Source organism: Xenopus tropicalis, chromosome 4, assembly GCF_000004195.4.
Source record: "Xenopus tropicalis strain Nigerian chromosome 4, UCB_Xtro_10.0, whole genome shotgun sequence".
In the NCBI taxonomy this organism is placed as follows: Eukaryota; Metazoa; Chordata; class Amphibia; order Anura; family Pipidae; genus Xenopus; species Xenopus tropicalis.
In genome coordinates, this window is record NC_030680.2 from 15,281,199 (window position 1) to 15,295,300 (window position 14,102).

The window sequence follows — 14,102 nt, forward strand, 5'->3', positions numbered from 1 at the left end:
AGGGTTGAACTTGATGGACTTTTTTCAACCCTATATATGTAACTATGATTAGTCTTATCAGTATAGTGGGAATTCCGTTGCTTACAACTAACTTCCTTTGGGTAGTTCATGGTGTACATTTATACATACTCATCCTTTATACGTGTTAGGAACACTTTATTTTTGGGACAGTTTTATTAGCCTATAGACATCTGTGAATTTTTTAGCGTATGTACGCATTCACCGAGCACTTCCGCATCCCCGGCTTGATCACGGTCCACCAGGAATCCTCGGGGGATCGACTAGTGGACCGCGATCGATATATTGGCCATCCCTGCTCTACATCAATGAACTGGACTGCAGAGGATTGAAAAGACCCAACAGTGAGGGTCCCCTGGGCAAATTCCCTTTTTTTCTGTTTATAAATTGGGGCAGGCTGGAGGGAGAGTGGGGGCAGAATTGGGGCAGGCTGGAGGGAGAGTGGGGGCAGAATTGGGGCAGGCTGGAGGGAGAGTGGGGGCAGAATTGGGGCAGGCTGGAGGGAGAGTGGGGCAGAATTGGGGCAGGCTGGAGGGAGAGTGGGGGCAGAATTGGCGTAGGCTGGAGGGAGAGTGGGGGCAGAATTGGCGCAGGCTGGAGGGAGAGTGGGGGCAGAATTGGGGCAGGCTGGAGGGAGAGTGGGGGCAGAATTGGGTCAGGCTGGAGGGAGAGTGGGGGCAGAATTGGCGTAGGCTGGAGGGAGAGTGGGGGCAGAATTGGGGCAGGCTGGAGGGAGAGTGGGGGCAGAATTGGGACAGGCTGGAGGGAGAGTGGGGGCAGAATTGGGACAGGCTGGAGGAAGAACATTAGGGATTACAAATTTACCAACAAGTACATTGCCAGTAAATTTGTAATACCAGGCCCGGCCCTGGCTAGGCCGGTAAAATACTGGCTGGGTGGCAACCCTATCAATAACCCTTGCTTGATTAGTGTAATTAATTTCTAACCTAATCCATCAAATTATACTTTTTTTTGTGTCACTGAGTAGATAAAAAGAATTATTTATCAGGGATGATTGCAGTTCAGTGAAACAAGCAACATCATTTAAAAATTATACAAATAAAAAAGGTGAACATACTTTTACATTTTTTAGATTTATTTTATTAATAAATATTTATTACATCAGATCAAGTATTTACAACATTACAAAGCACAAAATCCATCCATAGTTGTTATCCTAGATGTTTTGAACCTGTGGGGGTTTTAGGTATTGACGGGCAAACGTTAGGCCCCTTCTAGGCGCATCGGATCTAGGGTTTCCACCTGTTCGGTTTTGTCCTGGACAGCCAGGTTTTCGTAAGGGCTGTCTGGATCAAAACCGAAACCTGGGGAGGGCTCACTAACATTGACGCAGTGATCGGCCAGTCGCTGGTTGCTGCTTCATAGCCCCACTCCCGTGACGCCATGGCCCAGTCTCTTCCCTGCCACTTGATGTCACGGGCCCACCTCTTCCCGCCCCCCGTGACATCACCCCCACCCCCTGCCGGTGAAGAAAGCCGGCAGAGGTGGCAACCCTAATTGGATCCCGAAATCCATCGCTGTTTCTTCTCCATTAGTAGCAGCTAAGGAAGCTGCTACTAACGTACAGAGAGCAACGGTTATCTCTGCTGTTCTTCTAGGCCTCAAAACATTCTCTTTACATCTCTTTGCATCTTTTTCTTCATCGTACAGAAAATATTCCTGTTTTTGTATTGGTATGGTGTATCCAACTGCATAGAATTTAATGAAGGATGCACCAACTCCTCTTCTTCTCTTTCTCTTCTTTCTCTTTTTCTTTCTCCTCTTTCTCTTTCTCCTTCTCCTTCTCTTTTTCTTTCTCTTTTTCTTTCTCCGTCTCTTTCTCTTTTTCTTTCTCCTCTATCTCTCTTTCTTTCTCCTTCTCCTTCTCTTTTTCTTTCTCCTTCTCCTTCTCTTTCTCCTCTTCTTTCTTCTTCTCCTTCTCTTTCTCCTCTTCTTTCTTCTTCTCCTTTTCCTTCTCCTCTTTCTCTTTCTCTTTTTCTTTTTCCTCTTTCTCTTTTTCTTTCTCCTCTTTCTCTTTTTCTTTCTCTTTCTCCTTCTCTTTCTCTTTTTCTTTCTCCTTCTCTTTTTCTCTCTCTTCCTCCTTCTTTTCTATCTTTTGCTCAGTAGTTGGAGCTGAGCTTGCTCTCCAGTAGGGACTCACATATGTGAACCCTTTGAAGAGTGATTGGTCCTTTTTAGCAATTGGAGACTTCTCTTCTTCTGAACATAATACCTGCTCATGTGGCAGCACTTCTTCAGTTATCATCACTCTGGGCTAAAAACAGAAGGTTAGGGAAACATTAGAAACCTCAGATAATTTTTTTTATGTCTTCCCTAACCAGAAGAACAGAAGAATCTTGGAATTAAAAAAATGATCATGTAAATTGCAAAAGTGCTTAAAATAGCAATCTCGTCAATTTTACATTTGCTTATTTTAAAGGTTTGCTTATCCTTTAAAACCTTACAATTAGATTTGTTCTAGAAATATTGGACTTCTATTGTTTTCTAATGTGGGCATAACTACAGTCTGAGAATAGACAAAGAGATGGCTATTGAATGTTTTAATACCTACCATACTGAAGGGGGGCTCCATTCTACCTGCTTCAAGGTCCTCCCAAACTATTGGATTAAAGAAAGGGTGGGCTTTCATGCTGCTTGCATCTGTAAGCCGACCAGCAGGATCTTTCCGCAGGAGCTGTGAAAAGATACATCATAAGTAAGCACATCCCATACATTCTCTCCATCCATCTATCTGCCATATTGGTCTCTAACTGCCAAGTGTTGTACTACTCTCTTATTCTTACCTTTGTGATGAGATCCTTAATATCACCTTTTAAAGTCCTTAAACATTTGATTTCACCTTTTGGAATGGATTGGAATGGCATCTTTCCAGTTACCATCTCATACAGTATAATCCCATATGACCACCAGTCGACAGACGCATTGTATTTCTTTTTTCCTGTCATCTGTAATAGCAAATGCAGAACAATGGCATTATTTACCCAACACATCATAAATTATTTCCCTAAATCTAATTAAAAATGAAATATGGGCAGACAAAGCAAAACTATTCATTAAAAAAAAGACCTTACCTCTGGTGCAATGTACCCTGGAGTTCCGGCGTATTCTGTGGCTGTCTGTCCTTCAAACATATTCTCTAGAGCGAGACCAAAGTCTGCTATTTTAATATGACCGACAGAGTCCAGTAGGATATTTTCTGGCTTCAGGTCACTGAAAGAGACATTATAAGAATATTAGCCACAGTCACGGACACCCCCCCCCCTGCACGCAAGATGTCCCCATTACTCCATATGTGAGAAAAATCACAGTGCCACCCATAAATTTGTGCTGCCCTAGGCCTGGGCCTTTGCTGCCTCTCCACAAATCCAGGCCTGGCCGTGCATAGATGCTGGGTTGGACTGGCCCACTGGGACAGAGCGATAGTGGCAATTACTGGGTGGTAGGCCCTTGATTTGGGTACCTGGTGTAACAGTACTAAAGCATTGGTGACTTACCGATGGACAATGCCTTTGGAGTGCAGAAAGGAGATTCCGCATATCAACTCTGCAGCTATGAACCTATCAGCAAGGAAAGAAAGAACTTAGCATTTTGGTGTACATCCAATAAAATGTATTCATATTGTACTCTATCCCTTAAAATCTTGGAATTACAGCAAATAAATAAATCATGAATATAAATTACAAAAGTGCATAGAATAGCACTTAGAATTGACTAATTTTAATGGTTTACTTGTCTTAGTTATGTAAAAGAGGTGGCCAAGCCTTTGGCTTCTGGTACAGAAGTCTGACCTACCTTACAGTTTCAATATTTAGTGGTCCTCTTGCTGACAGCAGTTCTCCTAAGCTTCCTCCAGGTAAATATTCCATAGCATAGAAGACATAATCCTATACAGAAAAGAAGGGAGTGAGGTTACATCTCAGACACCAAATACCATAAGAATAGTAGCTAAGAATTGAGTTGGGTGATATTGGGTTTATCGGCCCGTGTAAGGCCACCTTAAGATCAGCTTCAGTTGTTGAGCATTGTTTCCCTTCATCTAGAGTTGCCACCTGTCTAGTTTTGGCCCAAACAGCTCAGAAAGGCTGCCAAATTAGTTAAAGCGGAAAGGACTCACTGAGATTGACAGAGTGATTGGCCGAACGCCCCACCATAGTCCTGCCCCCATGATGTCACTTGCCCGCCCCCTCCCTGCCCCCATGATGTCTATGCCCACCACTGCTCGTCCTCTGCCCGGAGTAAGAAGCCAGGAAAGTTGGCAACCCTACCTTCATTAGGAATGAGAATATGGAACCAGGAGACAGTGATGCAAACTGGTACTTACCTTATTATGGAATGCAGCATATAATCCCGTCAGGAACTTGCATTCATTTGCTATCTGCAATATCTGATGTTCCACCATTATGAACTCGCGCTCATCTTCTTCTAGGAGCTTCCTCTTCTTTAGAGTCTTTATGGCTATATATTGGGATGTGACAGAGTCCATTGCCAACATCACCTAAAGATGCCAATAAGGAGAGAGGGAGATGCAGGTTAGTGGATCAGGAGCAAAGTGGGTGGAAGTAAAGTGTTATGGTATGTGAAATAGAAATACTTTTTAATTCATGAGCAGAATAACCATGAATGTGCCAATGTATCACTTACCTTGCCATAACTCCCACTTCCTAAGTGTTGGTGGAATAAAAATCTCTCAATAGAGATTGGACTGTAGCTGGAACATTCTTCTGTAGGGGAAAGAAAATAATTGATTACCCATAAGAAACACCTTTGGTGATGCTCTTCTAAAGATATCTTATTGGACCATCCACAAACTACAAGTCCCATGATTCCCAGTCAGCCTCTATACTCTTTACCCTTTTTAAAGGGGTTGTAAAGCCAACCATGATGCTGTCCCACTATGCCCCTGAGTTTTGCTATAGAAATTGCCAAAAAACATAATAATAGATGCAAGAATTCTTCTGACAAAAAACTCATTATAAATGCAGAAGAATTGACCAATGAGAATGCTGGTTCCCAGCACTGATTACATCCCCTTTAAACCTACTAAACCTATATATCAGTCCCTACCAACTGACCTGCTGGTTCCTTGGGTTGCTCCGTTGGGCAGTGAGATGGTCCAGGCTGACATGCTGGCTTCATCTTTTTCACTTGCTTCCGTGCAATCCCCTCATCTGAATTCCGGCAACGTTTCTTACCGCGGATACCTGCATCAGGCTGGGTAGCGGGGGTCTTCTCTATATTCCCCTCATTTTCTACCTTTCTCCTTTTTATTTCATCCTGTGGTTCTTCGTTTTCTCTCAGACGTTTCTTTCCTCCAGCTTTGGGCAAAGGTTGCTTTGCAGGGGAGCTTTGCTCATCATTATTATTCTTACCTTTTACTTTCTTTGCTGACCTCTGCAAATCATCCTTATTACTTCTTTTTCGTTTCTTTTTATTTTTTAAAATTTTATTTTTTTCAGTTGAACTCATATTGATGTTATATATAAGTCGCTTGTTTGCTACAGGAGGTGCAGTGACACCGTCCAGAAGCAAACAATACTGACAAGTGACAAGCTTGTCAGACTCTATACTTGTAGGCTGATGATGTCACAATAAGAGTGTGATGTCACAATGGAACAATATGTTGGGTGTCAGGTTACATTGGTAACTTGGAAATCATTGTCACTCAAGACAAGATGATGATGTCACAATGAAATCTTGGCGATGTTCCTCTTTTTTGAAGATTGCCAGCTTGTGATATAATTAATGCCGCCATCTTGGTTATTGACTGTTTTTAGCTTTTCATCCCCCTTCTGAAACAGAGAACATCTACCACAATAAAAAGAACCCCCCATCCTAAATGTTCAGTTAGTATGTTCCACTGGTCAGGGAAAAACAGAACAGAACCCACAAGCCATCAGACATTCTGCACAAACCAACACACACTCCCCATAACTACTGGACTCTTCGCAGTGTCACTTTAAGCAAAGCCACTTTAAATCCTCACTGCACAATTTCAAATATTTCATTGCATTTTTTTTATTGTAAATAAACTTGAACAAATATGACAAGCATATAGCGATGATCGAATCTGCCCCAACGGTGATAAATCCATGAAACGCGGTTGTTGCGCAAATTTTTGGATGCCTGGGTCTTTTTTTTTTGAAGAGTGCCTATTTATGACGCAACCGCGCCCATTTTGACGCAACTTTTTTTGACGCACAGCTAATTTTTTAGTGGAAAATTTATGCAGAAGTTTTGCAAAACAATTCGCCAATGGTGGAATGTGGAAATTCGCTGCAAATCCATGCCTGGAAAAAAAAAATCACTCATCACTGCAAGCAAATGTTTTCATTTAGAAATTCTGACAGAATAATCACGGTTACAGTTTGTTGTAGATTAATAAAAAGTCGCACATAAACAAAACAATCCCTTTATTTTCAATGAGACCAAAGACCTTGACTATATTAATAAACAGGAAAAATAATAAAGTTGCTTGAATTCCCATTGACTTCTCTAAAATTCAGCAGTATTTATGCACATTTTCCTTTTTTTCCCTTTTATAAATTGTGACTATTGAAGTTTCCAAAATATATTCCTAAGGATCATTTAAAGGGGTTGTGGCATGGTGCCAAGAGACTGGCGGATTGCTAATGTGGTGCCGTTATTTAAAAAGGGATCCCGTTCTCAGCCTGAAAACTATAGGCCTGTTAGTCTGACATCAGTAGTAGGAAAACTTTTGGAAGGGGTAATAAGGGATAGGGTACTTGAATACATTGCAGTTCACAATACTATTAGTTTGTGCCAGCATGGTTTTATGCGTAACAGATCTTGCCAGACTAATTTAGTCGCCTTTTATGAGGAGGTGAGCAGGAACCTTGATGCTGGAATGGCAGTTGATGTCATCTACTTGGACTTTGCTAAAGCGTTTGATACAGTACCTCACAGAAGGTTAATGATCAAATTAAGGAATATTGGCCTAGAACATAATATTTGTAATTGGATAGAGAACTGGCTGAAGGATAGAGTACAAAGAGTGGTTGTAAATGGAACATTTTCTAATTGGACCAGTGTGGTTAGTGGAGTACCGCAGGGGTCAGTCCTTGGGCCTTTGCTGTTTAACTTGTTTATTAATGACCTGGAGGTGGGCATAGACAGTACTGTTTCTATTTTTGCTGATGACACTAAATTGTGCAAAACTATAAGTTCCATGCAGGATGCTGCTGCTTTGCAGAGCGATTTGACAAAATTAGATAACTGGGCAGCAAACTGGAAAATAAGGTTCAATGTTGATAAGTGCAAAGTTATGCACTTTGGTAGAAATAATATAAACGCAAACTATCTACTGAATGGTAGTGTGTTGGGGGTTTCCTTAATGGAGAAGGATCTAGGGGTTTTTGTTGATAACAAGTTGTCTAATGCCAGGCAGTGTCATTCTGTGGCTACTAAAGCAAATAAAGTGCTGTCTTGTATAAAAAAGGGCATTGACTCAAGGGATGAGAACATAATTTTGCCCCTTTATAGGTCCCTGGTAAGGCCTCACCTTGAGTATGCAGTGCAGTTTTGGGCTCCAGTCTTTAAGAAGGATATTAATGAGCTGGAGAGAGTGCAGAGACTGCAACTAAACTGGTTAAGGGGATGGAAGATTTTAACTATGAGGTGAGACTGTCAGGGTTGGGGTTGTTTTCTCTGGAAAAGAGGCGCTTGCGAGGGGACATGATTACTCTGTACAAGTACATTAGAGGGGATTATAGGCAGTTGGGGGATGTTCTTTTTTCCCATAAAAACAATCAGCGCACCAGAGGTCACCCCTTTAGATTAGAGGAACGGAGCTTCCATTTGAAGCAGCGTAGGTGGTTTTTCACGGTGAGGGCAGTGAGGTTGGGGAATGCCCTTCCTAGTGATGTGGTAATGGCAGATTCTGTTAATGCCTTTAAGAGGGGCCTGGATGAGTTCTTGATCAATCAGAATATCCAAGGCTATTGTGATACTAATATCTACAGTTAGTACTAGTGGTTGTATATATAGTGTATGTATGTGAGTGTATAGATTGGTAGGTGTGGGTTAAGTGTGCTGGGTTTACTTGGATGGGTTGAACTTGATGGACACTGGTCTTTTTTCAACCCTATGTAACTATGTAACTATGTAACTATGTATGACACAGACGGATATTCTGAGACAATTTCCATATTTTTTGTGGTTTTTCTGTTATTTAGATTTTTGTTCAACAGTTTGAAATTTCAGCAGTGATCTGGTTGCTAGGGTCCTGTATACCTTAGCAACCAAGCAGCTGTTTGAATGAGAAGCTGTAATATCAATAGGAGGGGGATTAAAGAGAAATAAAAAGTAACAATAAATAAGAAATTGCAGCCTCACAGAGCAATAGTTTTTGGCTGCCGGGGTCAGTGACCCCCATTTGAAAGCTAGTGAAGGCAAAAAATATAAATAAATAAAGAATGAAGACCAATTGCAAAGTTTCTAGGAATAGGACATTCTATAACATATTAAGTTAACCTGAATATGAACCACCCCTTTAATGATTGCTTTCAATTTGTGTGTGTGTGTGTGTGTATTCACCATTATATACAATAGAACATTTTGTTTACATATTATCCTTGTTGAGCTAATGAACCCACAACATTAAATAGAGTCTGAGTGGTTTTCATTGTACTGTAACTTACTAGAGAATTGCTGACACTCATTTAAAGGGGTTGTTCACCATTAAATGAACTTTTAGTATGAAGTAGACACTAATATCTGAGACAATTTGCAGTTGGTCTTCATTTTTTGTTATCAGTGTTTTTTGAATTTTAGCATTTTGTTTAGCAGCTCTTCAGTTTGAAATTTCAGCAGCTCTCTGGTTGCTAGGGTCCAAATTACCCTAGCATCCAGGCAATGGTGTGGATGGGAGACTGGAATTTGAATAGAAGAGGGTTTGAATAGAAAGATAAGGAATAAAAGGTAATAATAAATTGTAGCCTGCTAGATGAATAGATTTTGGCTGCCGGGGTCAGTGACCCCCATTTGAAAGCTGAAAAGGGTCAGAAGAGAATGGCAAATAATTCAAAAACTAAAAAAGATACAAAAATAAAGAAAAGTTTAAAAGTTGCTAAGAACTGCCCATTGTATAACATACTAAAACCTAATGTAAAGGTGAACCACCCCTTTAAATTGTAAACCATGAACTTGGAATAAAAGTTTCCTCACCAGTAGGGGTCAGTATAAGAGCAGGGCACATACCCAACAAGTGTAGGTGGGGAATACTGCCTGTGTTGGTGTTGACAATTGGAAATGCACATAACTCTTCTTTATTCACTGCCTATGGCTTCCTTCCCATGTCTGAGTAAAACAGCATTGCTTTAAGTCAGGACCCTGGCTACCCCCAGGAGGTTTATGGCTACAGCACCCCTGTCTCAGAGGAAAACTATACCCCCAAACAATGTAGGTTTGTATAAAATATATCACATAAAACAGCCCATATGTAAATAAACCATTTTCATAAAAATATAGTCTTTTGGTAGTATGTGCCATTGGCTAATCCTGCCATATTACATACTATGGGCCGCCCCCTGGGATCATAGGATTCACAGTGCACACAAACAAGCCACAAAACTGAGAATTTTGTTGTATATATCAATTCTAACATTTATTAATCTGAGTTTTACAGCAGAGTGTGATAAAAAAGAAATGAATTGCCTAGATGTGACACCTTTCAGCGAGAGTGATAAAATAGAGACCAAATTGTATTGAAAAATCACAGATTGCAATTGTTTGCCACTAGCAATCATCATTTTAATTGCATTAGGATTATTCTAAAGGGCCAGTTTTTAAGGGCTAAGAAAAATTGTTCCAGAGAAGTGGACTCCATAAGTGAATGTTCCATTTTAGAGGAGAGGTTTACAGAGAAAGGATATAAAAGAGAATGGGTCATGGAAACCAGGAATTTGGCATGTAAGGTTGATAGAGAACAGTTACTCACAAAGACAAATCTATTTGGACCTCTCCCTTATAGGTTTAATTTTGACACTACGTACATCCCAGCTGCTTATAGAATTAGGAACATCATACATGTTCTGGTAGAAATAATATAAATGCGAACTATCTACTGAATGGTAGTGTGTTGGGGGGATCCTTAAAGGAGACATATCCTATGAAAATTATGAATGTACCAGGGAATTATACTCCTCTAGATATAGAAGGTTTGGGCTTAAAAAGTTGTATTTCAGACTGATTTATTGAGAAATTCCACAAAAACCCCACTAGCCCCGCCCATCTGTGCCACTTCCTGCTGGCTGAATTCTCTGGATGAGCTGGGGAGCCGGCGGCCCTCCGTACCCTGCACTGTAGGATAGGAACCAATCAGCAGCTAGGCTGACCTGATAGGGAACTGAAGCCTGTCTGTGCTTGTGTGACTGCAGGGCTGTGATTGGCTCTCCCCCTCCTACTGTGCTTCTGGCAGGGACCGTTAGGACACGCCCACTCTCCATTTCACACTGGACGGAGAAGTGAGAGGATCTATAGGGAGCTCCAATAAAGGGGCCATTGTTACAGAGAGAATTCATTTTTAGCACAAAGTGTAACCAGCACCGGATATTATTCATAATTGCCTACAAAATTAGCGTTGCCCCCCATTTATCCAATATGTCTCCTTTAATGGAGAAGGATCTCCAGAAGGATTTTTCTAGATAACAAGTTGTCTAATGCCAGGCAGTGTCATTGTGTCGCTACTACAGCAAATAAAGTGCCGTCTTGTATAAATAAGGGCATTGACTCAAGGGATGAAAACATATTTTTGCCCCTTTATAGGTCCCTGGTAAGGCCTCACCTTGAGTATGGGGGGCAGATTTGGGCTCCAGTCCCTAATAAGGAAATTAATGAGCTGGAGAGAGTGCAGAGACTGCAACTAAACTGGTAAAGGGGATGGAAGATTTAAGCTATGAGGTGAGACTGTCGAGGTTGGGGTTGTTTTCTATGGAAAAGAGGCGCCTGTGAGGGCACATAATTACTCTGTACAAGTACATTAGAGGGAATTATAGGCAGATAGGGGGGGAGGGATTTTCCCATAAAAACAATCAACGCACCAGAGGCCCCCCCTTTAGATTAGAGGAACGGAGCTTCCATTTGAAGCAGCGTAGGGGGTTCCTCACGGTGAGGGCAGTGAGGTTGGGGAATGCCCTTCCTAGTGATGGGGTAATGGCAGATTCTGTTAATGCCTATAAGAGGGGCCTGGATGAGTCTTGAACAAGCAGAATATCCAAGGCTATTGTGATACTAATATCTACAGTTAGTACTAGTGGTTGTATATATAGTTTATGTATGTGAGTGTATAGATTGGTAAGTATAGGTTGTGTGTGCTGGGTTTACTTGGAAGGGTTGAACTTGATGGACTCTGGTCTTTTTTCAACCCTATGTAACTATGATTAGCCTTATCAGTATAGTGGGAATTCCGTTGCTTACAACTGACTGAGTTATTGGGGTAGTTCATGGTGTACATTTATACATAGTCATCCTTTATACGTGTTAGGAACACTTTATTTTTGGGACAGTTTTATTAGCCTATAGACATCTGGGAATTTTAGTGGGGGGGGGGCGCTACAGTTTTCATGAATCTAATTAAGAATGCATTGTTTTAGTTTATATCAGAGGAGTGCGATTTATACAACGCACCACTCTACCTACCATCCCTGTAAGTTGTATGCAGTTGCTAATTGATGTTTACGTGAGCGCGCAGTTGCAGGCACCATTTGCGGCCACTCTAGGCTCACGGTTAGGCAGTTAGTTGCGCATGAGTGCTACCGTCTGAACTATGAGATTTTCCTTAGATGGTATTGGAAGTTCTAATGAGCGCGCATATGCGTGCATCTCCTGTGCCCATTCCAGGTTTGCATGCGTTTGAGCACTAAGCCGCACTTCCTGTTGAAGTGCAGTAGCAATCAACTTTATTAAACATATATTGGTCAGGGAACATTCTTTTTTTGGTGCTCCTGAGGAAGCATGAAATGCGTTGAGCTAGAGCTATATTGCATCATGGTTGCTGTATGAGCTGGATTTTGATACGTTCCATTTTATAACACATGTGAGTAGCCTGCATTGTACCGGATTTTCTAATAAACGGTATTACACTATCTGTATTTTCTCTCTCTTTGATCTTGTTGTTGGAGAGGAGGAGTTCATTCACCCTTAACAATTGGACATTTTGTTGATTGAACCATTTGGCATATAAACAGTTAAGTCTGGTGAGTGCGCACACTTACCCAACTATCCGGGTGGAGGGAATTAAGTTGCACAAAGCACTTTAAAAGGATTCTTGTGTGTTAGACATACACTCAGGGTGTAATATTTTATGTTTTACGTATTACACTTTGTTTTATATTGTTTTTATTTTTCATGTGCTTTCTTATATGGTTGTTTTGGACATGTCTTGAGGTCTGATTAAAGGGGACTTTTTAAGGAAGCTGCAAGTGATTTTCAACGCACCACAAAGAAGATTTCATCTGAAGGGACCCGTTTAGCGTTGAGTACCTTTGTTACACAAGGCACACATACATGCTAGGTCCCATCAGCCAATTAATGGACAAAGTTCTGTTTTTTACTCCCACACTACTTCCTGTTACAGTTAGAGCTGCATTATTTCCTGTCAGGTGATCTCTGAAGGAGCACACAGCCCATCACAAAATGGCGGCTCAAGGGAAAAGATGTAAAAGGGCAATAGTTACTGCTATATATGTTCTGGTTTGGTGAGATTCTTTAATAGGCTTCTTAATAAGGCGTAAACTTTCTGTTGGTTAAGTATTCATTCTAATTCAAATTCTAAATTTGTCTGAGCTGCAGCTGCCAGCAGTGTTGGACTGGGGCCCAGCAGAAACCCTAACCCCAAAGCCCTCATGGCTGCTGTGTAACGCAGAGCTACCTCTGTGACTTGGGCAGCTCCAGTGGGGGAGGAACACACAGCTTGAACTCTGCATGGTGACTGGGGGTGTGGTACAAATAGGGAAACTGTGTAGTGGCCATAGAGGATTTTACTCAGTATCATGGTGGGCTGGTCCCACCCTGGGTGCTGGTATAAAATAAATAAGGTTCTCAGTGGGACCATGTGGTGCCTGGGACTCTACATCAGGGGTGGCCAGACTTGGTCCGGTCGCGATTGACTGGGCTGACGCGGAAGCGCGGCGTGTGCACGTACGTACGTACGTACCGAGCACTTCCGCATCCCCGGCTTGATCACGGTCCACCAGGAATCCTCGGGGGATCGACTAGTGGACCGCGATCAATATATTGGCCATCCCTGCTCTACATCAATGAACTGGACTGCAGAGGATTGAAAAGACCCAACAGTGAGGGTCCCCTGGGCAAATTCCCTTTTTTTCTGTTTATAAATTGGGGCAGGCTGGAGGGAGAGTGGGGGCAGAATTGGGGCAGGCTGGAGGGAGAGTGGGGGCAGAATTGGGGCAGGCTGGAGGGAGAGTGGGGGCAGAATTGGGGCAGGCTGGAGGGAGAGTGGGGGCAGAATTGGGGCAGGCTGGAGGGAGAGTGGGGGCAGAATTGGGGCAGGCTGGAGGGAGAGTGGGGGCAGAATTGGGACAGGCTGGAGGGAGAGTGGGGGCAGAATTGGGGCAGGCTGGAGGGAGAGTGGGGGCAGAATTGGGGCAGGCTGGAGGAAGAACATTAGGGATTACAAATTTACCAACAAGTACATTGCCAGTAAATTTGTAATACCAGGCCCGGCCCTGGCTAGGCCGGTAAAATACTGGCTGGGTGGCAACCTGATCAATAACCCTTGCTTGATTAGTGTAAATCATTTCTAACCTAATCCATCAAATTATACTTACATACACTGAGTAGATAAAAAGAATTATTTATCAGGGATGATTGCAGTTCAGTGAAACAAGCAACATCATTTAAAAATAATACAAATAAAAAAGGTGAACATACATTTACATTTTTTTAGATTTATTTTTATTAATAAATATTTATTACATCAGATCAAGTATTTACAACATTACAAAGCACAAAATCCATCCATAGTTGTTATCCTAGATGTTTTGAACCTGTGGGGGTTTTAGGCATTGACGGGCAAACGTTAGGCC

At 41.9% G+C, this 14,102-nt stretch overlaps 1 protein-coding gene across 1 annotated transcript; it reads right to left on the bottom strand.

The window, feature by feature from the left end:
- Positions 1 to 2,077: 2,077 nt before the first annotated feature.
- Positions 2,078 to 5,584, bottom strand: LOC116410523 (protein kinase C delta type-like; the record flags this gene model as incomplete). Its single annotated transcript, XM_031901372.1, has 9 exons — positions 5,112 to 5,584; positions 4,681 to 4,760; positions 4,361 to 4,534; positions 3,832 to 3,923; positions 3,534 to 3,596; positions 3,111 to 3,249; positions 2,823 to 2,984; positions 2,591 to 2,713; positions 2,078 to 2,293 (listed from the first exon to the last, which is right to left on the bottom strand). Coding segments are annotated over exons 1-9 (1,443 nt in total), but the record flags the coding sequence as incomplete, so codon positions are not given.
- Between the last annotated feature and the right edge of the window lie 8,518 nt (positions 5,585 to 14,102).